This window comes from Limanda limanda, chromosome 7 (genome assembly GCF_963576545.1).
Source record: "Limanda limanda chromosome 7, fLimLim1.1, whole genome shotgun sequence".
Classification (NCBI taxonomy): Eukaryota; Metazoa; Chordata; class Actinopteri; order Pleuronectiformes; family Pleuronectidae; genus Limanda; species Limanda limanda.
This window is the reverse complement of record NC_083642.1, coordinates 5659053-5682049: the sequence shown is the minus strand read 5'-3', so window position 1 is coordinate 5682049 and position 22997 is coordinate 5659053. Positions and strand designations below refer to the sequence as shown.

The 22997-nt window shown below is 42.5% G+C and overlaps 3 protein-coding genes and 1 pseudogene across 3 annotated transcripts; 2 read left to right on the top strand and 2 right to left on the bottom strand.

The window, feature by feature from the left end:
* Positions 1-1569: 1569 nt before the first annotated feature.
* Positions 1570-6995, bottom strand: LOC133004644 (tripartite motif-containing protein 16-like). The gene is made up of 3 exons (XM_061074117.1): positions 6919-6995; positions 2270-3963; positions 1570-1604 (listed from the first exon to the last, which is right to left on the bottom strand). The coding sequence occupies exons 1-3, from the start codon at positions 6993-6995 to the stop codon at positions 1570-1572; spliced, it is 1806 nt and encodes a 601-aa protein (XP_060930100.1).
* A 658-nt stretch (positions 6996-7653) lies between these two features.
* pink1 (PTEN induced kinase 1) lies at positions 7654-11622 on the top strand. Its single transcript, XM_061074476.1, has 8 exons — positions 7654-8006; positions 9071-9337; positions 9455-9558; positions 9646-9828; positions 10301-10464; positions 10563-10690; positions 10848-11078; positions 11307-11622. Exons 1-8 carry the CDS (start codon positions 7656-7658, stop codon positions 11583-11585), a joined length of 1707 nt encoding a protein of 568 aa, XP_060930459.1. The 5' UTR covers positions 7654-7655; the 3' UTR covers positions 11586-11622.
* An 894-nt stretch (positions 11623-12516) lies between these two features.
* Positions 12517-14062, bottom strand: LOC133005152 (tubulin alpha-1 chain-like; annotated as a pseudogene).
* Positions 14063-17320: 3258 nt separating this feature from the next.
* Positions 17321-22181, top strand: agmat (agmatine ureohydrolase (agmatinase)). Its single transcript, XM_061074958.1, has 7 exons — positions 17321-17657; positions 18214-18416; positions 18974-19022; positions 19329-19524; positions 21153-21332; positions 21677-21761; positions 21849-22181. The coding sequence occupies exons 1-7, from the start codon at positions 17368-17370 to the stop codon at positions 21920-21922; spliced, it is 1077 nt and encodes a 358-aa protein (XP_060930941.1). The 5' UTR covers positions 17321-17367; the 3' UTR covers positions 21923-22181.
* Positions 22182-22997: the final 816 nt, after the last annotated feature.

Sequence of the window (22997 nt, the reverse complement as noted above, 5' to 3'; positions counted from 1 at the left end):
TGAAGATCTCTTGATGGCAACGGCAAAAAAGCTCACCGTCTTTGAACGTGGTAGGATTGTTGAACTGCATAAACAAGGCCTCTCACAACGTGCCATCGCTGCTGAGGTTGGACGCAGTAAGACAGTCATTTTGCATTTCTTAAAAGATCCTCAGGGTTATGGAACAAAAAAATCAAGTGGTAGACCCAAAAAAATCTCACCGGCGCTGAGCCGGAGGATCCGAATGGCTGTCCGTCAAGACACGGGACGATCCTCGTCCCAAATTAAGGCCATTACTGGTGTTGACTGCCGCCCAATAACCATCAGACGGCATCTGCGAAGGACGGGCTTCAAAAACAAGAAACGTCTTCAAAGGCCACGTCTCCTTCAACGCCACAAAATTGCCCGTTTAGACTTTGCAAGGGAGCACCAAACATGGGACATTCAAAGGTGGAAGAAAGTTTTATTCTCTGACGAGAACAAATTTAACCTTGATGGTCCTGATGGCTTCCAACGTTACTGGCATGACAAGGAGATGCCACCTGAGATGTTTTCTACGCAGCACAGTGGAGGGGGCGCCATCATGATCTGGGGTGCTTTTTCCTTCAATGGAACAATGGAGCTCCAGGTTGTGCAGGGGCGTCAAACAGCAGCTGGCTATGTGGAGATGTTGCAGCGGGCATCCCTCATGACGGAGGGCCCTCGTCTGTGTGGTAACGACTGGGTTTTTCAGCAAGACAACGCTCCAATTCACAATGCCCGTCTGACCAAGACTTTTTTCCAGGAGAATTACATCACTCTTTTGGACCATCCTGCGTGTTCCCCTGATCTTAATCCAATTGAGAACATTTGGGGATGGATGGCAAGGGAAGTTTACAAAAATGGACCTCAGTTCCAGACAGTGGATGCCCTTCGTGAAGTCATCTTCACCACTTGGCGCAACATTCGCACTAGCCTTTTGGAAACACTTGCATCAAGCATGCCAAAACGAATTTTTGAAGTGATCAACAATAATGGTGGAGCTACTCATTACTGAGTCAGTTTTTGACACTTTAATTTCTGTTTTAGGAGGTTTTTTTTTTTTTTTTAGCTGTGGTCTTAAACTTTTGATCAGCTGATGAACAGCCTACTTCAGTTAAATTGTTGTTTTCAATAAATTGCCTGCTCACAACTTTTGGGCTCTTGTTCCCATTTCTTCTTTTTGCATTTTGAAACTCTACTTAGAACCTTCCTAAGATTCAACAGTGCAAAATGCAAATTCATGCAATTAAGATTTTGATCAGGAGTATGTCTGTGAATTGTGCTGGAACTGGAAAATAAACACCTGTCAAGATTTACCCGCCTGGAAGATTCGACATTAGGTCTTCACAACAAGACAAGGTATGTATGTTGGACACGAGTCAATCTTAACAAAAAAAGTGGCCTTTGGTAATGTTGACCAAAGTGAAACCGCCACTACAGACTGGATTTATTCTTTATTTAAAGTTTCAGCTTCTTCACACATGACATTTGTATTGCTTTTTACATATATAAGAGATTTCACTGTATATGTATAAGAAACACATATGATGAGAGCTGCAAAACAAACCCTCAAAGGGACTTGATCAGGACACTCTCCAATGGAACTGACAGTTCAGATCAGGAAAATCAAAAAGAACAGAAATTTATGCAGCAGCAGATCAATACGCCCGTTCACTAAATATGTTACTACAATGAGGATGAGTGGATTCACACTTTACAGAGATGAGCCGGAATAAAAACAAACCAGGCTCCACATTTACAATGTGACCAAACATCCCATAACACTGATGCTCTGTGAATCCAACCAGAGTGTAGTTGACCTGTTTGACATGTTGATGCTCTGAGGTCATTGATCATTTCATCATAAAGTCTGTTCAGTGAATCTTGTTCAGTGAGTTCATGGACACACTGAGTTTGTTTCACCTACATCTCACATGTGGAAAAGAAAAGAACAAATAATCAGCTCATTGATGAGGATCAGGATCAACACAGGTTCTAAAACATCACACAACCTGATTTCTACTTTGATTTAGAAAACAACAGCAACATTAGTTCTTTCAAACACATTCATGTCAGTGTAATTATAGATTTCTGTCTTTACAAAGTGAGAACTAAATATGTGTGATAAAGGAAAGTCTGTGTTTGATTGACAGCTGATCTCTGTGCGGAGCAGAAACGTCACCACCACGAACTTTGATCAACAAACATGGAGACAAATTAAGTTAAAGATTTAAACACAGAATCTAAATCACTGCTTTTAATGACTCGCGTCTTTTGAGTTTACAGAACTTGGCTGTGTCTCCAGAACAAACCCGAACCCCAGCATAGAGAGGCTGAGTGAATGTGGTCTGGACACTGTGCAGGAGAGTCATGATGCCAGAGACACTGTAGAAGGACAGAACACCTGCACTGTGATCCAGGTACACTCCTACTCTGGAGGACCGACGACCTGACACTGGAGTCCTGATGCTGTTGTAATAAAATATATATCTCTTTACATTACTATATAATGACCAAGATTTATCATTGTATCCAAATCCACTTGAGCCTCCTGCTCTGCTGATATTCTTGTAGGTGACTGCTAGATCAACTCCTCCTCTCCACTCCAGCCCCACCTTCACCTCCCAGTAACAACGTCCAGTCAGACTCTCTCTACTCAGGACCTGATGCCAACCAGTGAATCTGTCTGGGTGATTAGTATAAGACTGATCATTACTCATACCTGTTACTTTTCTGTTTCCCTCAGATAATAACAGACGTCTGTGTGCTGTGTTTGGATCCAGTGTGATTTTCTGTGAATATTTTAAGAAGTCAGCTCTGGTCTCTGGCTCTGGTTGTGGAAGTAAAACATCCACTCGAGACACAATCTGAAAAATCTCTGTCTCTGTCTCACTCAGAATGTCTTGTAGTCGACTTCTGACCTGTGACACAGCTGCTGTCACATCCTCAAAGTCCCTCAGAGGACGGATCCTGAAGCTGGATGAGTGTGTAGATTCACTGAGTGGTGACAGTGAGGGGTAGTTGTGTAGAAGCTGGTTGTGATCCTCTGTGTCTGAGAGCTGATTCAGTTCATGGTCTTTCCTCTTCAGCTCAGTGATCTCCTGCTCCAATCTCTCCTGAAGCTCTCTGACTCGACTCACTTCAGTTTCCTGCTGGGATCTGATCTGCTGCTCCACATCAGAGCTTCTTTTCTCCAGCAGAGGGATCAGCTCAGTGAAGATCTCCTCACTGTCCTCCACTGCTTTATCTGCAGAGCCATTGACGGCCTCCTCCTCCTGTTGAAGCAGTTTCACGTCTTTTTGTGTGTCCTGGACTCTCTGCTGGATTGTTTGTCTCCTCAGCACGAGCTCTTTCTGCCTCTCAGTCCTTTCTGATGCAGCTGACACTATGTCGTGGTCTTTATGTTCCTCCACAGAGCAGAGAGAACAGATACACTGCTGATCAGTGCGGCAGAACATCTTCATCACCTCGTCTTGACGAGAGCAGATGTTCTCCTGGAGCTTCTCTGAGGGCTCCACCAGCTTGTGCTTCTTAAATGGAGGTGATTGAAAATGAGGCTGGAGATGTTTTTCACAATAAGAGGCCAAACAAACCAAACAGGACTTGAAAGATTTCCGTTTTCTCCCAGTGCAGACATCACAGGCCACATCTTCAGGTTCAGCATAGCAGTGAACAGCAGGAGCAGCTTGGAATCCAGTCTTCTTCAGCTCCTCCAGTAGATCAGCTAACATGGTGTTTTTCTCCAGGACGGGCCTCAGTAGGAAGGTCTGTCTACACTGAGGGCAGCTGTAGCTTCCTCTCTCCTCCCCATTGTCCCAGTGGGTGTTAATACAGCTCTTACAGTAGCTGTGTCCACAGACAGTAGTCACCGGATCCTTGAGTGGATTCAGACAGATGGAACAGCAGAATCTGTGCGTGTCCATTTCACCTGGTGCCAGTGACTGTAGAATTGTTTCACTTCTTCTGAACAGAAACAGGGTCTCATCGCCTTTTATCACGTTTTAAACACTAACAAACCAAAGGCAGCGCCTTTGTTGCCTTTGTTGAGGCACAATGTTTGGAGGCAGCTGCCTTTGTTGCCACACTGTTTTCAAATGCTTGGGGCAGCTGTTTCAGCTGCTTGTGATTTATTCATAGAGATATATTCTGGTTTATGAAAGTTTATTAGATTTTGTTTGTTCGCTTGGACTCAAAATAATTCAAGAAAAGCTCCACATCTATCAGGCCCATTTGCTTGATCTTCGTGTCTAAACTTCAAACTCAAAGACTGTATTCCCAGTATCAGCTAATACTGTGCCTGATTAAACTGTGATAAAGCAAAGGAGAAATGTACATTGTTATCCATGCCTTATATTCTACATTGATGCACAGAGATGTCACTGCTCATGTAGCAATTTTATGACCACAACTGGGTACAGTTGGGTCTAATGTTAATTTTGAGAGGAAGTATATGGAAGGAGCCCGAAAGTCAAACATTATTCTAACTCGCTCCCACCGTCACCGTCACAATATTCTGACCGTGATCTCACGGTATTTTTATTTCACAGATAGGACTTATAGATTTTGAATAATCGCAGGTTGTTCAAGGGCTTTGCTAGACTGTAGATTATTTTTTAAAGTGTGTGTAGCCAGGAAAGATTCCTTCAATGTCTTATATGTTGCGATTCAAGCAGCAGCAAGTTTTTAGAAGGCGAAGAAGTATTGAGGATGACTACTTAGCGGCCACATGGCAGTCTGTAGACAGCCATAAAAGCCAGTAGCCAGTCTGATTTATCTTTTGGCCTTTGCGTTCATTCATATTTTTGTTTGTTGTTTTGCTGGCTTTTATAAATGTCTCTCTCGAGTCGACAGCAAGCACTAGGTACACATTCACAATTTCTCGGCAGGAGGAATTTTCTACTGTTTAAATAGTACACAGTGTTTTGTCAGTAGTATTTCATAAGGTTGAAATACTACACAGTGTTTTATCAGTAGTATTTCATAGGTTTAAATAGTACACAGTGTTTGATCAGTAGTATTTCATAAGGTTTAAATAGTACACAGTGTTTGATCAGTAGTATTTCATAAGGTTTAAATACTACACAGGAAAATGTACTTTACAAAAGAGAAATGAGCTGCAGGCTGTTTTCTGAGTTAATGTGCTGAATATTTTATTGTGATTAAAATAATAAAATATGTTCATCACTTTGATTTGTCTTAGGAGGGAGGAGTTGTGTTTTCAGGTTCACATGGACTCAATAATGAACTGATTAGGCTCTAGTGGGCAGGGGTCAAAGGTCACAGTGACCAGATACAAGTATGGGGAAGATCAATGTGACTGAAACGACTGTAAGGTTTAATTAAATAATCTGATAGGTATTTGGAGCGGAGGCTGCTGATTGGTTCAGCTGAGCAGGTCTGGAGCCAATCGAGGGTCTTACTTAAGAGGAGCTTCTTCCTGGTGCCTGGAACAAAGACATTGAAACATTAAAGATGAAAAATCCTCTTGATTTTATTCTATGGAAAACACTGATGTGCACATCATGGAATAAGATCTGTGGATCGCGTATAAGAGATCGTAATTGTGGATCTAGTTTGGCGTATTGTGTATCGTGCTGGCTGATCGTAATAATAATGGCGGATCCTTTATCGCGTTGGCGTCAGATAATGGTGGTGGTGGACCACGACCGAGGTGGCAGCTGATGATGGATCCTAACTGGTGGCAGGGGAAAATGACTGTGGACTATAGTGCATCCTGAACTTGATGGTGGATCATGGTCTTGCTGGCTGCTGACCATAGACTATGATTGCAGCAGGACTGCTTGACATATAGTAGTGACGTTATACTTCAAAATGTTTACCCTCATCATTGCTGCTAAAACCTTTATCTTGAAGTTTTCCTACACTTGACATCTATTGCACTTCTGTCCGTCCTGGGAGACGGATCCTCACATGTGTCTCTCTGAGGTTTCCACGTATTTTTACCCTGTTAAAACGTTTTTTTTAGTAGTTTTTTCTTACTCTTGTTGAGGGTTAAGAACATAGGATGTCTCACCATGTTAAAGCCCTATGAGACAAATTATGATTTGTGATGCTGGGCTATACAATTAAAATTTGTTTGATTGATTGATTGGATACTACCTCAAGGTTTACACCAAAGTGAGCAACTACGTCGGGTGGATCGAAAAAACAATCAGAGACAACACACCATAAACACTTGATCCTGGATGAACAGAGTCATTGAGTCTGAAAACAGGCTAACAAGCTCTATTGCTTTATTTTATACCATTAACTTTCTTTGTGTTCTTTTAAATGTCCACTTTATACTCTTAGTTTATTAGCAATTTATAATTGTTGGGTTAGTGGGTTGTCATTTTTGTATTCATATTTGGTTTCCTTATAATTCAGTGACTTTTGTTGATTAAATGCTCTGAAATGAGATACAAAAATGAGTCTGTCGCCATCATGATTGTTTTGATTGTTTGTAAAAGCTGTAGAAAACATGTCCAAGCTATATTAGTTGGAGGTGGGCAATATGCTTAAAATAAATATTAACCGTTTTTACTTAAAAAAAAAGACTACATTTAATGTGAAGTCGTTCAAATGACGAACATCTTTCACAATACATTTGGTCCTTTGATGCATTAAAGGCAGATCAACTGATGTATTTCCCTTTATAAAGTTAATAATTCCACGTTCCATTAACGTCCCCCACAATGACGTCACATCTGATTACTGTTAAAAGGGTTTTTAGTAGTTTTTCCTGACTCTTGCTGGGGGTTAAGGACAGAGGATGTCTCACCATGTTAAAGCACTATGAGACAAACTGTGATTAGTGAATATGGGCTATACAATTAAAATTTGATTGATTGATGAATCTTTGAATCTGTCCCTTCTGCTTTGACTCTTACAGTCTATGGTTGTAACTCTCGCTTTGACCCTTCGGAGCCTCCGTAGTCCCTGTCGCTTCTGCGCATGCTCAGTAGTGGTTGTTTTGGTAGTTCGTCAGTAATCATGTCGGTGAGACAGGCTGTGCTCCGGGGGCTGGCTCTGGGCCGGTCCTTCCTCCAGCGGGGTCTCCTCAACCCCGCGGGCCGAGTCGCAGCGAAGCCCCGGGTGGACCGGGTCGGTCCCGCGGAGCAAACATGTCCAAGCTGTATTAGTTGGAGCTGGGGAATATACTTAAAATAAATATTAACAAATTATAACATGGCCGTTTTTATTTTAAAAAAAAGACTTTATTTCATGTGAAAGAAGTCGTTCAAATGACGAACACCTTTCACAATACATTTTGTCCTTTAATGCATTAAAGGCAGATCAACTACTGTATTTCCCTTTATAAAGTTAATAATTCCACGTTCCATTAACGGCCCTCGGAATGACGTCACATCCGAATACTGTTAAAAGGGTTTTTAGTAGTTTTTCCTGACTCTTGCTGGGGATTAAGGACAGAGGATGTCTCACCATGTTAAAGCCCTATGAGACAAATTGTGATTAGTGAATATGGGCTATACAATTAAAATTTGATTGATTGATGAATCTTTGAATCTGTCCCTTCTGCTTTGACTCTTACAGTCTATGGTTGTGACTCTCGCTTTGACCCTTCGGAGCCTCCGTAGTCCCTGTCGCTTCTGCGCATGCTCAGTAGTGGTTGTTTTGGTAGTTCGTCAGTAATCATGTCGGTGAGACAGGCTGTGCTCCGGGGGCTGGCTCTGGGCCGGTCCTTCCTCCAGCGGGGTCTCCTCACCCCCGCCGGCCGAGTCGCAGCGAGGCCCCGGGGGGACCGGGTCGGTCCCGCGGCCCGCACCGCTCAGCTGCGGTCCTTCCTGCCGGCTCGGTACCGGTTCTTCCGCAGCTCCGTGCGGGGCCTGGCCGCACAGCTCCAGGCCTCCGCCCTCAGGAGGAGGTTCATCGGCGGCTTCCCCAGGAACAGAGCCGTGTTCCTGGCGTTCGGTTTCGGCGTGGGACTCATCGAGCAGCAGCTGGAGGAGGACAGGACGACTGTGGGAACCTGTCAGGAGATCCAGGTCACACTCCTTTAACTCAGTACTGTGATACAAGTACTTCACAAGTACTTCAACTCCTCCAACTACAGATACACGTTATGATTCAGTCCCACAATAAAGAGATGAGGGAAAAGATCATAAATAAGAAAACATGTAGTACAAACATAAGGAAAATGTAAATACAGCAATAATATATACAAAGTAAACACTTTTGCACCTGAATTGAAATTGCACAGACAAATTCAATGTATATGACATAATTTCAAATAAATTGAATTTTATCTCCAATAGTCAATTAACTGTGTACATTTATATTTACACTCATAAAACATATCTGAAAACATATTCTTATGACATGTGAACACTAAATAGAAATGTATACATTCACCAATAACACTACAAATACTTCCTGTGTGTTATGTACATAGTAATATATCTGTCTGTCTGAAAATGTGGCTATACTAAAGTTATACCAGACAATTTAACGAAAAAAACATAAGAACAAAATAAAACAAATAGAAATTGTCGAAGAAGAATAAATAAAAGAATAAAAACAACAAGATTGTTCCAGAATATTCATCAATTCCTTTTAAGACTTTACTAAAATCTCTTCATCTTTTAATCAAGTAGGATTTTAAGACTTTGAATACCACAACTGGTATTTGGGTATTTGATCATGTTGTAATAACATGGAGTTTCTTGACCTATTAATAACGAAAGGTGTTCCAGTTGCTTCACATGAATCCTGTCCCTCCCCTTCTATTATTTGAAATAATGAATTTGACTGAACAGAGGTGACAGCCAGATTGTTATTGTTATTTATATTTATATTTAATGTTTATTTACAACTTTTCTTAAGTGTGAAGAAACTTTTCTGGTTTAAAGCTCCCAAAACTATAAAGGGCTGCAACAATTTTTGAAATAATAATAAAAGCATACAATTTAATTAAAGAATATGCCAATTAAGTTACAAGAAGTTAAATCCAGTGTGTGGACACTTTCTATCCTTTGCTGAAATAACTGCTGAGATCTGAACCCTTCTACCGCTCTCAACTTAAAAACCCCACCTCTCTCCAAATCTGCAGGCCGTGTTCAGAAAGAAAAGATTTCAGACGCCAACCAAGCCGTTCACCTCTGGATATCAACTGAAGGATTACATTATTGGGAACCAGGTTGGGAAAGGCTCCAATGCGGCTGTGTACGAGGCTGCGGCTCAGTTTGCGAAGGAGAGTGACGGCCAGCGCTCGCTGCTGCAGCTGAGAGACGATGAGGAGGAGGAGGAGGAAGGAGAGAAAGGTCGTTCTCTGACATGCTGCTTCCCCCTGGCTATCAAGATGATGTGGAACTTTGGGGTGAGTATTTTTACAGAGAGATTTCGAAATTCCCCTGTGCTAATAAAACAAATGGCTGTCGCACTCACCACAGCACAGCACTGACTGGTCTGACTGGTCTGTTTTGATTCTTCGCAGCCAAGTTCATCAAGCGAGGATATCTTAAAATCCATGTCCCAGGAGCTGGTGCCTGCCGGGCCTCTGGCCTTAAAGCAGGAGAAAGAACAAATCACTCTGGATGGGTTTGTACTTTCATTGTTCCTCACTAGTTCTGCAGGAATGAACATGATGTAGACAAGATGTTCACAGATCTCTCTCTCTACATTCAGGGACTTTGGAGTTCTGCCTAAAAGAGTGTCGGCACATCCTAATGTGATCACAGTGTACCGGGCTTTCACAGCTGACGTTCCATTGCTCGCAGGAGCCCTGGAAGAGTATCCAGATGTGCTGCCACCCAGGCTGAACCCGAACGGTCTGGGCAACGATTGCACTCTTTTCCTGGTCATGAAGAAGTAAGACTTGCCGTCTGTCAGCCTGATGGTGAACAAATGTCACCAGTTTCATCTTAAAACGAGGAGAGTGAACACCTCTGCCAATGCTAAACATCTCCCTCATGAAACCAAATTACACACGCTCAGAATTATCAGATCCCTAAACACACCACATTTTTTTATTTTGTCATCAAGATCCATGAATAATTATCTGAGAAATCAACAGAAATGTTTAAAAACTCCATTTGTCACAATATAAAGAAAAGGATTAAACAAATCCTTGATCCACTGCCTGATCCACACCAATAATTTACGGGTTGTTCCTTGAGCCTTTTCCCACCCCTCCACAAATTTTGGTAGTATCCTGCTCACTCACAAACAGAGAGACTAATACAAAACCTCTTTTACCTAAACCTAACCCTAAAGATTTGACGACACTCGTGTTTGGTTCCAGTTCAGTTGTCCTAACAATCTGTCTTCTTCTGTACCTTAGCTATCCGTGCACGCTGCGACAGTACCTGGAAGTGTCCACGCCAGGCGGCAGGCCGGGCGCCCTGATGGTGCTGCAGCTGCTCGAGGGCGTCGACCATCTGTGCAGACAGGGCGTCGCTCACAGGGACCTCAAGTCAGACAACGTGCTGTTGGAACTCGACTCAGGTCTAACAAATGATCCAACGTGTCAAAATTGCAGTTTAAGATGTGACTCCATCAAAGCATTTCCGTTAACCAATCAAATTATGTTTGTTTCAATGCAGCTGGTTCCCCTCGTCTAGTGATTACTGATTTTGGCTGCTGCCTGGCCCAGAGGAACTCCAGTCTGCAGTTGCCCTTCAAAGGTCCGGGGGTCAGCAGAGGGGGGAATCCTTCGCTCATGGCGCCTGAGGTAGATGTTATTGCTCTTTGTTGTAATTATGTAAAAGAAGAATGTCCAACAGTTGCTTGGCCGTCTCTCATTGGCCCGATTAAAGACTTCAATATAACAAATATTCTTAAATGAAGTTAACCATGTTCATGTGTTTCCGTGATGTGTCCTCCCGCAGGTGATCACTGCAGTTCACGGATCTGATGTGGTGATTGACTACAGCAAAGCAGATGCGTGGGCCGTGGGCGCCATCTCCTACGAGATATTCGGCCAGCGCAACCCGTTCTATCGACCAGCGGGACTGGAGAGCAGGAGCTACGAGGAGAAGCAGCTTCCTCTGCTGCCCTCTAGTGTTCCAGTCGCTGTGCAGCTAGTGACCCGATTACTCCTCAGGAGGAACCCGAGCAAGGTACGGAAGGATTTGATAAGACACTCAGTCAATCATTGATAGGGTTCATTTCTACAATCATTATTAATAATTAGTCAATTACATTTAATCATTACTTCAAATTCCTTTACATCTTCCTCGTATAAATTACTGTTTTCTTAATAGTTCTGTCTGGTAGAAGCTTTGACTTGTTTGGAAACATAAACTCTTCCACCCACTATACTCCCTGATGGTTTTCTATCTCTGCAGCGCCCCAGTGCCCGTGTGGCAGCCGACATGCTACATCTCAGCCTCTGGGGGCAGGAGGTGCTGGCTGACCAGGGCAGTGCAGGCATGAAGGAGTTGGTTGATTGGCTGCTGTGCCAAACTGCTGCGGTTCTCCTGAAGGGCTGCAGAGGACCCAGGGGGAGGAGCGTGGAGGCGGAGCTTCAGAGGAGCTTCCTGTCTAACCTGGAGCTGGAGGACCTGCGCACTGCTGTGCGCTTCCTGCTGTACGGACAGCGTCCGGCCATGATACTGTCTGCATAGATACACACAAACTCATAACTTCATAAGGATAGACTACCAAAAGCACTTATACTCTTATTTTGCACGATGTAACTTATGTAACGACACCATCCTCGGGTTAAAACTAAACTATCACGTGAGTCATGAGGATGGACAGTGTGATCGACCCTATGGATGTGATTTTGTTGTTTGGGTTTGCACTTTATCTCCATGTTTGTTTTGTTGCTATATTATATATGATGCAGATTACACTCTGGGAAATCTATTTAAATGATTTGAATAGAGAAAAGCTATCACCTGTCAAAACCAGTCGGTTAAGCACCTTATTAATAATCATATGTGGTGAGTTGGGGGTTTATTTTTCATACCAAAGATGGAAAAAAATATTTTTGGATAGATGTAGATTGTTCTGCTGTGTTTTAGAATAAAGGAATCTGTTTGAAAGTATCTCTGAATTGATTTGAATTTTTTTTCTACCGCTGTTTCATGTACACACAAGAAGATGAAGCCGGCATCACAATAACACAAATTTACTTCAAAATATGACAACATATATCTATTTTTTTGACTCCACATAGTGTTACCTTGAGATACATTAAAATTAAAGAAAGTCCTTCGCACTGGAGGTTTGGTGAGGGAAGCCATTGCACTACAAAACATTCACTTCAAACTAAAGTACAATTTAAAACACAATGAGGTACATTGTGTGTTCTGCTAATGTGATGTGCAGTGTTTGATTTAAAGATGTTTGTATCTATAGTTTCCTCATTTGATCTCACAAGATTTAGTTTTTTAATATTATCATAGAAAATATCCTGCAGTATTCATTCATTAACATTCACTAAATAATTGTATTAAAAAAAACGCAAACATATTCATGTTTCAGGAGCTTTATTTAAGACAGAGCCAAACAGGAGTTTTTGTGATTTTTCTCTGAACATCAAACTAAACAGATTTTTCAAATTGGAATGTGTTGGGAACAAGGGCGAGGTCTCCTTTACGTCCCTTTTAATATTCCTCTCCTTCCTCTTCTCCCTCTCCCTCGATGGAGTCGACTCCGACCTCCTCGTAATCTTTCTCCAGAGCTGCCATGTCCTCCCTGGCCTCGGAGAACTCCCCCTCCTCCATACCCTCACCCACATACCAGTGGACGAAAGCCCTCTTGGCGTACATCAGGTCAAACTTGTGGTCGAGCCGAGCCCAGGCCTCAGCGATGGCGGTGGTGTTGCTCAGCATGCACACGGCCCTCTGGACCTTGGCCAGGTCTCCACCAGGAACCACAGTGGGCGGCTGGTAGTTGATGCCGACCTTGAACCCAGTGGGACACCAGTCCACAAACTGGATGGAGCGTTTGGTTTTGATGCAGGCGATGGCGGCGTTGACATCTTTGGGCACCACGTCTCCACGGTACAGGAGGCAGCAGGCCATGTACTTACCGTGGCGAGGGTCACATTTCACCATCTGGTTGGCCGGCTCGAAGCAGGCGTTTGTGATCTCAGACACGGAGAGCTGCTCGTGGTAGGCCTTCTCTGCAGAGATGACGGGGGCGTAGGTGGCCAGAGGGAAGTGGATACGGGGATATGGCACCAAGTTGGTCTGGAACTCGGTCAGATCCACGTTGAGGGCGCCATCGAAACGGAGGGAAGCAGTGATGGAGGACACGATCTGACTGATCAGCCTGTTCAGGTTGGTGTAGGAGGGACGTTCGATGTCCAGGTTCCTGCGGCAGATATCGTAGATGGCTTCGTTATCGACCATGAAGGCGCAGTCAGAGTGCTCCAGGGTGGTGTGGGTGGTCAGGATGGCGTTGTAGGGCTCCACCACAGCGGTGGACACCTGGGGGGCTGGGTAGATGGAGAACTCCAGCTTGGACTTCTTGCCGTAGTCGACGGACAGACGCTCCATCAGCAGGGAGGTGAAGCCAGAGCCGGTGCCACCGCCGAAGCTGTGGAAGACCAGGAAGCCCTGAAGACCAGTGCACTGGTCGGCCTGGAGACAGAGAAGATATAAGATATTAGTAGTCAGAATTAGGAAAATTAACTCCTCCTGAGATTAATGTACCCACCAGTTTACGGATCCTGTCCAGCACAATGTCAATGATCTCTTTGCCGATGGTGTAGTGTCCGCGGGCGTAGTTGTTGGCCGCATCTTCCTTCCCAGTGATCAGCTGCTCAGGGTGGAACAGCTGGCGGTAGATTCCAGTGCGAACTTCATCTGAAGAAACAGAATGACTTATAGAAGTCTGAAGTTTGACTGATTGAAACAAGAGACTAGAATCTGTATTTCTGGCAGTTTACCGATGACAGTGGGCTCCAGGTCGACGAACACGGCTCTGGGGACGTGCTTTCCAGCTCCGGTCTCACTGAAGAAGGTGCTGTAGGAGTCGTCTCCTCCTCCGATGGCTTTGTCACTGGGCATCTGTCCGTCTGGCTGGATTCCGTGTTCCAGGCAGTAAAGCTCCCAGCAGGCATTGCCAATCTGGACGCCAGCCTGACCGACGTGGATGGAGATACACTCACGCTGCGTGATGAAAAATTTAAAGAGAAGTCCTTTGGTTTAAGATGCATTTCTGACACTAGAAACCGCATTTCCACTACAATGGGGATTGAAACGATGGAAAGAAACACACGTGGAACACTAAGGCCTTTAATCTGATGCCAGGTTTTTAAGACACAGCTTTTGAATGAGCTGGCGTCACAGGCACCACACCTCAATTTGTCAAAATGAGCACCACGTGTTCTGTCCATTCTCTCCAGCTTGCGTGCGAAGCCTTGACTGTTCCGTTGCAGCCCGTGTGTTTGCTGCTGTGACATAAGACTGTGCCTACTGCGCATGGGATTACTGTAGGGAGAGGGGATTATCTAGGTCAGACATGTTGCACTACTGTCTCTTTAAAAAGCCACATTTAGATCCTCCATTGTGGCTATGCACCATCACATTTCTTCCTTGATTCTACAGGCAGCCCTATTTTTTCTCTAGCATACTGCAAATAGAAGCATTGCATTTAGCACACAAAACAACAAAAAGGGCCAAAAATAACATTTTAATTAAAAAAAAAAAACCAGTCATTGGTTTAATCTGATTGAGGGGAGGTCTGTGGAAAGAGGATTAAGTGTTTGAAGGAATGTGTAAGATTGAATTCATGATACAAATCGACCTCATTTTTGAATTTTAGAAATATTGGTGATGAATTCACAGGGATGGGTAAAGACAATACCACAGACAAAAAAAAAAAATGGTGACGGAGAAATAAAACAGGGACCACGCACTGTCCCCATCATTCCCTTTTTAATGCAGGTAAGATATCCACCGATAGTATCAGTCGCAGAGAGTAACGCTAGGAATCAAATGGAATAGGTTACTTACCATGATGGCTTGTCAGGTATTATACGATGTAAAGAGACAAGTCTGAGGAGCGTTCGCGTCTGAGATGCGAGGGGACAGGAGCTGGTCTGATGGAACAGCTCACTCTGCCTCCTGAGGAAGACAAGAGAAGTGCACGGAAGAAAGAAAACACACCCTCCTCTCTATCTGCTGCAGGAACCGTTTCACATCCACGAGCACATCACACACTCATCACACATCACACACTGAACACACAACCTTAACCTCCTCAGTAGGGTTTATTGGATATATATTCATCACGATATGATGTGAAATTTAGGTTATAATGTATTTTATTAGTTGACATAATGATATGGATGAAATTAAATAAAAAAAATGACTACATAATATTAAATTATCAATTTATTTTTGCTCAAGAAGTTCATGTCCCTTTTTCATATTACGGGTGTACATATGATGATATGATTACCATATACATTCCAAATAACAAATAGAAATAATAAATTAATATTAGATACTGCATTTGACTAAACATGAGCAGGATTTGTTTTCAATAAAATTCTGTTTATGGTACATACCAATTACCCCATCTTTTATATATTATTCATTTGTAAAAATATATACATATACACAAAATAGAATGACATCTCTAAAAGGGGATTGAATAAGGCAGTTTTTTGAAAAACGACATCAAGAAGAACGAACATGAGAATCTTAAAAAACAATATATACTGCATCTTCCTGCAAATATTTCACAATAAAAAAAACTTATGTTTGTGACATAAATTCAACAGATAATCATTGAAACTCAAAATTGTAGGATTTCTCCATCAGACAGTTATCTGCTGGCTGTACGAGCCATTCAGGGGCTTGTCCTCCCATGATGGTTCTCTCTCTTCCTCCTCCTCCTCCTCCTCCTCTTCTTCCTCCTCCTCCTCCTCCTCCTCCTCCTCCTCCTCCTCCTCCTCCTCCTCCTCCTCCTCCTCCTCCTCCTCCTCCTCCTCCTCCTCCTCATCATCATCATCAGTGGGTTTCTGCTGTCTCAGGTGTTCACTCAGCAGATCATCATTCTCCTGATCCTGGACCCTGGTTGTTTCTGGACAGTGTCTCTGATGCTCACTGCTCCTCAGCCCCCTCCCCTCTCTCTCTTAGTGTCTGTATCTGGGATGAAACCCTCCATTCATTGTGAAGAGCTTCATTGTTTTTTATATCAATGGGCTCTGTGTCCACCTTTGGCAGGTTATCACACCAGTATCTGATAACTGGGAGGTTGTAGTTGTTCATGGCTCAGACCTTGTTCTTTCCATTCATACGAGAGAGAGAGATTACACAAATACCGTGTGTGTTCTACATCCTGACAGGGTAACAGCCTTTGTGTTCAAAGTTTTACATTTTTTACTGAAAACAGAAAATGCTAAACATTTGTTTTCAATTACAACGATAGAATGAGGCTACAAGACAAATAAACACATAAACAAATCATCATCGCTGGAAAAAGGAAGCTAATCAATAAACAAGAAAATCTTTATGGATAATTTGCTGAAATATCTTCACACACATGTGATTTCCATGAATCTTCTTGAATCTGTCAGACTAACATCTGCTTTATCAGTGACTTCTTGACTCAGGACGTGTTTGAGGTACAAGAAACTCTTTATTCATGTGAGCTGTAGCTGCATGAAGTTCAAATGAAACTTGTCCAATGAAACATACCTTTTAAAATTTCCCTATTTTACAGAAGAACACAATCTTAACCAACCAGACCATAGCAGTCGGTCCTGAAGCTGCCAAAACAAGAAACGTGGGTCAACCAGGTGGAGATAAGGAAACAGGTGAAAGGTTCAACTTGATTGATCCAATAAAAAGTATCAGGGATTGTCATTTTATGACTTTATTACAAAAAAGGTAACAGGTTATAACAGGTTATCTGTGAATATCCTCACACATCCAGGTCAAGAAGCAAATCCAGTTGCTACACATGCTTCATTATTTTGCTTGAGCAAGTCAAAAAAAATCACAATTCAAAATATTAATATCACTATTTCTTTAACTGAAGTCAGCTTATAAAACCATTTACTTTGTAAGAAATAAGCTTTATTTTAACTCAATTTATTAAATCTCTGCATCATGTGCTCTTCTGCTGTGTGATCTTCAACTTGCTTTGAGTGTTTGACTGGTTCCTGTTGTTTGCCTCCAATTTAACTTGAGAAGCATCTTGTACGTGTGTTTTGAAAAGTGCTGAATAAAAAAATGTGTATATAGTATCTAGCTGACCTTAAGGCAGATATAAAAGTGAACAAAAATTATATTTATAGATATTATATGCAACTTTAATATAAAATGTATGCACACAGATTGGCTCCTCCCCCTCACTCCTGGCCAATCACTACCCTCCGTCTCCCTCCCTGTCCACTGACAGCTTGTGCCTGTCTCTTGTGGAACCTGCAGCCCAGCAGCCATGTCTTCACTGTGGAGGAACCTGAAGGCATCTCGTCCCCTCCTGTCTCCTCACCTCTCCTCTGTGGGTCCACGTCCTGCTGCAGATGCTCCCCAGGCTTCGTGCCTGAATCCCCGCAGAGAGTCCTCCGGGAGACGCTTCAATGTTCCGCCCAGCGCAGAGTTCGTGGCCCGGGTGTCGGGGATCCCCACCATGGCCAAGCTGCCCTTCCAGGAGACCGCGGACGGGCTGGACGCTGCGTTCATCGGAGTCCCGATCGACACCGGGACCTCGAACCGGCCCGGAGCCAGGTGCTGTTCCTCCGAGTCCGCATGGCAGGGCCTGTGTGTGTGTGTGTGGAGGGGGGGTGGAGTCCATAAAGTTCACAAAGTTTATTATAGTTCAACACCAAAGTCCTGTTTCTGGTCTTAGGAAGTGTTTCTCAAGTCAACTTAGCACAACTCATAATGTAATTACCAACATATTGTTATTATTATTATAAGTAGTTGTTGTAGTTGTTATCTAAACTTTGCATGAAAAGAAGAAAATAGAGACATGTTATGAAAACATTATGAAAACACACACACACACACAAATAAATTGAGCATACACAATTAACTTGTCAAACTTTCTTTCTCAGACCCCCTCCCACCCAATTCTCAAGGAAAATTGTAATTCCATAAAATAAGAACAAATAAAGAAATAGAAATACAGAACAACCACAATAATGATAATAGTAGCACATAATTATGAATCAGTGTTGATTAGTAGTACTGACAACTCCAAGTACCCCAAACTTATTTTGAGTACAAATATACAGTAAGTGGCCCATTGTTAAATAACCAGCTGTCTCCTCATCCACCGCAGGTTCGGTCCCCGTCACATCCGGGTGGAGTCGGCCATGCTGAGGTCGTACAACAGTGGCACCAGGGCGGCGCCCTACGAGTCCCTCATGGTGGCCGACATCGGGGACGTGAACGTGAACGTGTACGACCTGAAGGACACATGCAAACGCATCAGGGAGGCGTACAGGACGATCCTGGCCACCGGCTGCATCCCTCTGACGATGGGTGAGGGCGATGAGAGAGATTGATTAGTTCGGCTTTAAACTCAACATCTGTTAGTACAGCCTAAAGGAGTGCAACATCTCCCATTTAGTCACATTGACCAATCAGACCATTAATGTAGATCCCCCTCTGCTTTTGTTGTAAAGTTGTAAAACATCAAACTTTGACTCTGCAAGTGTCACAGGCAGACGAGTCCACTGAATCTTCTCAGCTTGGTAACATGACAGGAGTCTGAAACCCGTACGACTCCACAGCTGGTCGAGCTTTCACATAACTTCTCCGCTCTCAGTTTAACTCATAAGTTTAACTGAGGTAAAATGAGCCGGGCGGCCTGCTCTTAAAGCAACAGTCCCTACTCCCCCAAGAGAGTGACTAAAACGACCATGGTTTATTCTGTAAAGTTAATATTTAGCAAACATGAACACAGAGGCTGATATCTCTGTTACCTGATATCTCAATTTATCAGTCAGGCTCTATTCATTATCTGTTTAAATAACCTTGTAAAAGGAAGTGCAAGTCATGTCAAAGGTCAGATGTTAAGGAAGTGTTGGTGTCTGCAGGTGGCGATCACACGATTGCATATCCAATCCTGCAAGCTGTCGCTGAGAGGTAAGTTACCTCAATTTAAAACTGGCCTGACAATTAATTCCACAGGGATATTTCCCTCATTTGTATTATTGATTAATATGTTGATTATTTTTCAGTTGATATAGTTGTAGCTGCAGCCGGTGCACATTTGACATGTATTAAAACAAACTATAATAATTGATCATCAAAAAAGTTTCTATGATTGACCAGATTATTTCTGATCTTAACCCGATTTTTAATGTTCGACTCTGATTTTTGCATGACTCTACATTATTTGTGGCCTTCTCATAACCTCGAGCCTCATTCTGTTGTGTGGTCCCTCATCAGGCATGGTCCGGTGGGTCTGGTCCATGTGGACGCTCATGCTGACACCAGTGACGTGGTCCTGGGGGAGAAGATTGGACACGGGACTCCATTCAGACGCTGTGTGGAGGAAGGGCTGCTGGACTGTAAGAGAGTGGTGCAGATCGGCCTGAGGGGCTCAGGCTACTCTGCCGACTCGTACGAATGGAGCCGGGCGCAGGTAAACTGCTAGAAAACATCCGCTTTATCCGATTTATCTAGAGATAAATGGAACCCAGCCATCAATCTTTTCATTATGTAAACCTGTGACATGTCGGCTGTGCTTATGTGCTGGACAATAACTGGGGGCGGGAGGGAGGCTGAGTACAGGGACCTGGTTGACCGCTTTGTGAGGTGGTGTGGGGAGAACTGCATGCAGCTCAACGTGGCGTAGACGAGGGAGATGGTGGTGGACTTCAGGAGGAACAAGCCCCTGCCCTCTCCTGTCTGCATCGGTGGGACAGATGTGGAGGTGGTAGCTGCATACAAGTACACTGGACAATAAACTGGACTGGTCCACCAACACAGAGGCTGTCTACAAGAAGGGCCTGAGCCGGCTTTACTTCCTGAGGAGGCTCAGGTCCTTCGATGTCTCCAACAAGATGCTGCAGATGTTCTATAAGTCTGTTGTGGCGAGCACCATCTTCTTTGCTGTGGTGTCCTGGGGCATCAAGGCAAAGGACACCAACAGACTGAAAAAACTCATCAGGAAGGCAGAGTCTGTGGTTGGCTCTAAGCTTGTCACCCTGGAGGAGGTGGTGGAGGACAGGATGCTGGCAAAACTGCTGGCAATCATGGACCATCCCTCTCACCCCCTCCACAAAACACTGGAGAAGCTAAGGAGCAGCTTCAGCCACAGACTCATTCAACCCCGCTGCTCTAAGGAACGATACAGGAAATCGTTCCTCCCAACCGCAATAAGACTGTTCAACTCCTCTACCTCTGTCAGAGCCACCATCACAGAACTGCACTAAATATACCTGTCTCCTTGCACTGTGTACCTGTACAACACTCCGCTCCATATACACTTACTTCACATCATATGTGATATGTGTTAATATAAACCATATTGATATTATATATCATTTTATACAATAATATTGTCTTTTGCACACTCTGTCTACATATTCTTAGACTCATAGTATATTATATTATCTATTGTATAGTCAAATACTTATATTTATACCTCTACTATATATCATATATTATATCATACTCAATGTATATTCTTTGTATATAGTCTATATACACATATTTATACATGTGTACATTGTGATTATTATTATTATATTTACTATTATTTATATATATATTCTGTTGCTGCCATTATTACTATATACTGCTATTATATTGGTATAATTACTATCATATATAAATATATATTATGTTATATTATATACTATATTATATACTATATATACTGTACTATTTGTATATACTGTCTAACAATAACATTACCATCATATCATCAGGACTATTACCATCATCTTGCCACTGCACCTTATCTACCTATTTATCTTGTGTTTCTGTTTTTATTCTTTCTACCTAAATATTTTTTATTTTATTCTATTGTATTGTATTTTATTGTATTCAAATATACCAGTTGCTATGACGACTTAATTTCCCTTCGGGGATGAATAAAGTTATCTATCTATCTATCTATCTATCTATCAAACAGGCTGCTGCTTCCAGCTCTGTTCTCACTGTAGATTGGGACCCCTGGATAAGGAGATGATGCATCTTAAGGGGTTTATTCCTCTCCTAATCATAATCTTGCATATTAACATCCTGGTTTTCTATGTTGCACAGGGTTTCCGTGTGGTCCAAGCAGAAGAGTGCTGGTTCAAATCTCTGGCACCCCTGATGGCTGAAGTCCGGGCTCAGATGGGCAGCGGTCCAGTTTACCTCAGCTTCGACATCGATGCTCTTGACCCCGGCTTCGCTCCTGGAACAGGAACACCAGAGATAGCCGGACTCACTCCCATCCAGGTAAACAGAATGCAACAGACTGTAAAGCTGACATATAATGCTTTTTCATCTTACATACATGTAAATACAGGTTTATGCGATTGTACATTATGTAAAAATTTAAAAGAACTTACTGCAACGGCTGCACATGTGTAATGTACCTGCACTAGGGAGGAAAATGTCGGTGGAGGATCTAGAGTGGTTGTTTTTGATGCTATTAAGAAAAAGCAGTTTGTCAAAATGATGCACAGATGAAGGTTACACGACTTGTTCTCTATTGACAAAAGTTTAAATTACTTCACTCATTTGTTTAAGTTTCCAGAATTAATTTATAAACACACTGGTTTTATCTCTGCTTGATTCAGGGAGTTGAGATTATCCGAGGCTGTCGTGGTCTGAATCTGGTCGGATGTGATCTGGTGGAGGTGTCACCACCTTATGACACCACAGGTACTTGACACATTCCATTTCTCTTCAAATGATATACTGTATGAATTCTATAACAACCACCATTCATACTTTCTTTTGCCTTTACAGGGAACACTGCACTGACGGGGGCCAACCTCCTCTTTGAAATGTTGTGTGTCCTCCCAAAAGTTATATATCACTGATCAGGACACACAATCAAGACCTGAACACTAAATCAAGTTCTGCTGAATCAGCTGGTATCAAGGGGAAATCCTTCCTTTAATCAATCAAATAAATCTTTTCGATTAAAACCATCGATGGGATGAATTCAGTATTGAAACCAACAGAGATGTCATTTACACCAACTTGCCAAAGAAATTCATAACTACGGCCACTTTCATAAATCAATATATATTTACTTTGTATTTCAAGCTGCTTGTTCGACAAAATGTTTAAATACACTATTATAAATGTCAAGCTCTCCATCAAACTGCCTTGAGATAATGAATGTTATTTTTTATAACTAAATCTACAAATAAATGGAATTGAAAAAAACATTGTCTTAAATGAATAATCTATTGCTTCAGAATTATAGGAGGTAAAATAATCAATTTAGTATTGATCTGATATCTGTTTACACTTGCTGTGATGACGCCTGTGAATATCCATCGTGTGTATGAATGATGTCATATTCATGGTCACATTTGCTACATGTTTATGAAAATAGAATTTATTAATAAATAATGCATTTACTGTTAATGTATTTAGCTATGTATTGTGTATAATCCGCCCCCTAAATATGATAAATGTACAATAAAAACCCTGGAACGACATTTCCCATGAGGCATCACTGCAGTGAGCGTAATGCGTTGTTTCCGGTTACATGCCTTGCTAATGCTAATGTTCTCATTCAAAACATTTTAAAGTTTTATTTTATTGACTGTTGATTACTGCAAGTTTTATGACGTGCTAGTAATATCTAAGAATTATTGTTCCTGTCTGTCTGTAACACACTTTGTCTATAATAAGCTGTTTTCACGCTATGCACATGTTTTATTTACTTTGCTTAGCGGTTAGCATTAGCTTAGCGATGGTTCTCCATGGCTTGGATGAACGGTTAGCTGTAGCTTAGCGGTTAGCTTTAGCTTAGCGATGGTTCTCCATGGCTTGGATGAACGGTTAGCTTTAGCTTTGCTATGGTTTTTCTATGGTTTGGATGAACAGCTAGCTGTAGCTTAGCGGTTAGCTTTTGCTCAGCGATGGTTTTCTATGGTTTGG

Bases quoted from the DNA above. Each gene is read 5' to 3' on its own strand.
- LOC133004644 (XM_061074117.1), bottom strand. From the start codon at position 6,995: ATGATTACTGACGAACTACCAAAACAACCACTACTGAGCATGCGCAGA. The intron at 3,964-6,918 runs GTCAAAGCGAGA...GTTTCTGTTCAG, and splicing joins GACTACGGAGGCTCCGAAGG to AAGAAGTGAAACAATTCTAC. The intron at 1,605-2,269 runs GCGAGTCATTAA...CTGAACTGTCAG, and splicing joins GTTCTGTAAACTCAAAAGAC to TTCCATTGGAGAGTGTCCTG.
- pink1 (XM_061074476.1), top strand. From the start codon at position 7,656: ATGTCGGTGAGACAGGCTGTGCTCCGGGGGCTGGCTCTGGGCCGGTCC. The intron at 9,559-9,645 runs GTTTGTACTTTC...CTCTACATTCAG, and splicing joins GAACAAATCACTCTGGATGG to GGACTTTGGAGTTCTGCCTA. The intron at 10,465-10,562 runs GTCTAACAAATG...GTTTCAATGCAG, and splicing joins GCTGTTGGAACTCGACTCAG to CTGGTTCCCCTCGTCTAGTG.
- agmat (XM_061074958.1), top strand. From the start codon at position 17,368: ATGTCTTCACTGTGGAGGAACCTGAAGGCATCTCGTCCCCTCCTGTCT. The intron at 19,023-19,328 runs GTAAGTTACCTC...GTCCCTCATCAG, and splicing joins CTGCAAGCTGTCGCTGAGAG to GCATGGTCCGGTGGGTCTGG. The intron at 19,525-21,152 runs GTAAACTGCTAG...TATGTTGCACAG, and splicing joins ACGAATGGAGCCGGGCGCAG to GGTTTCCGTGTGGTCCAAGC.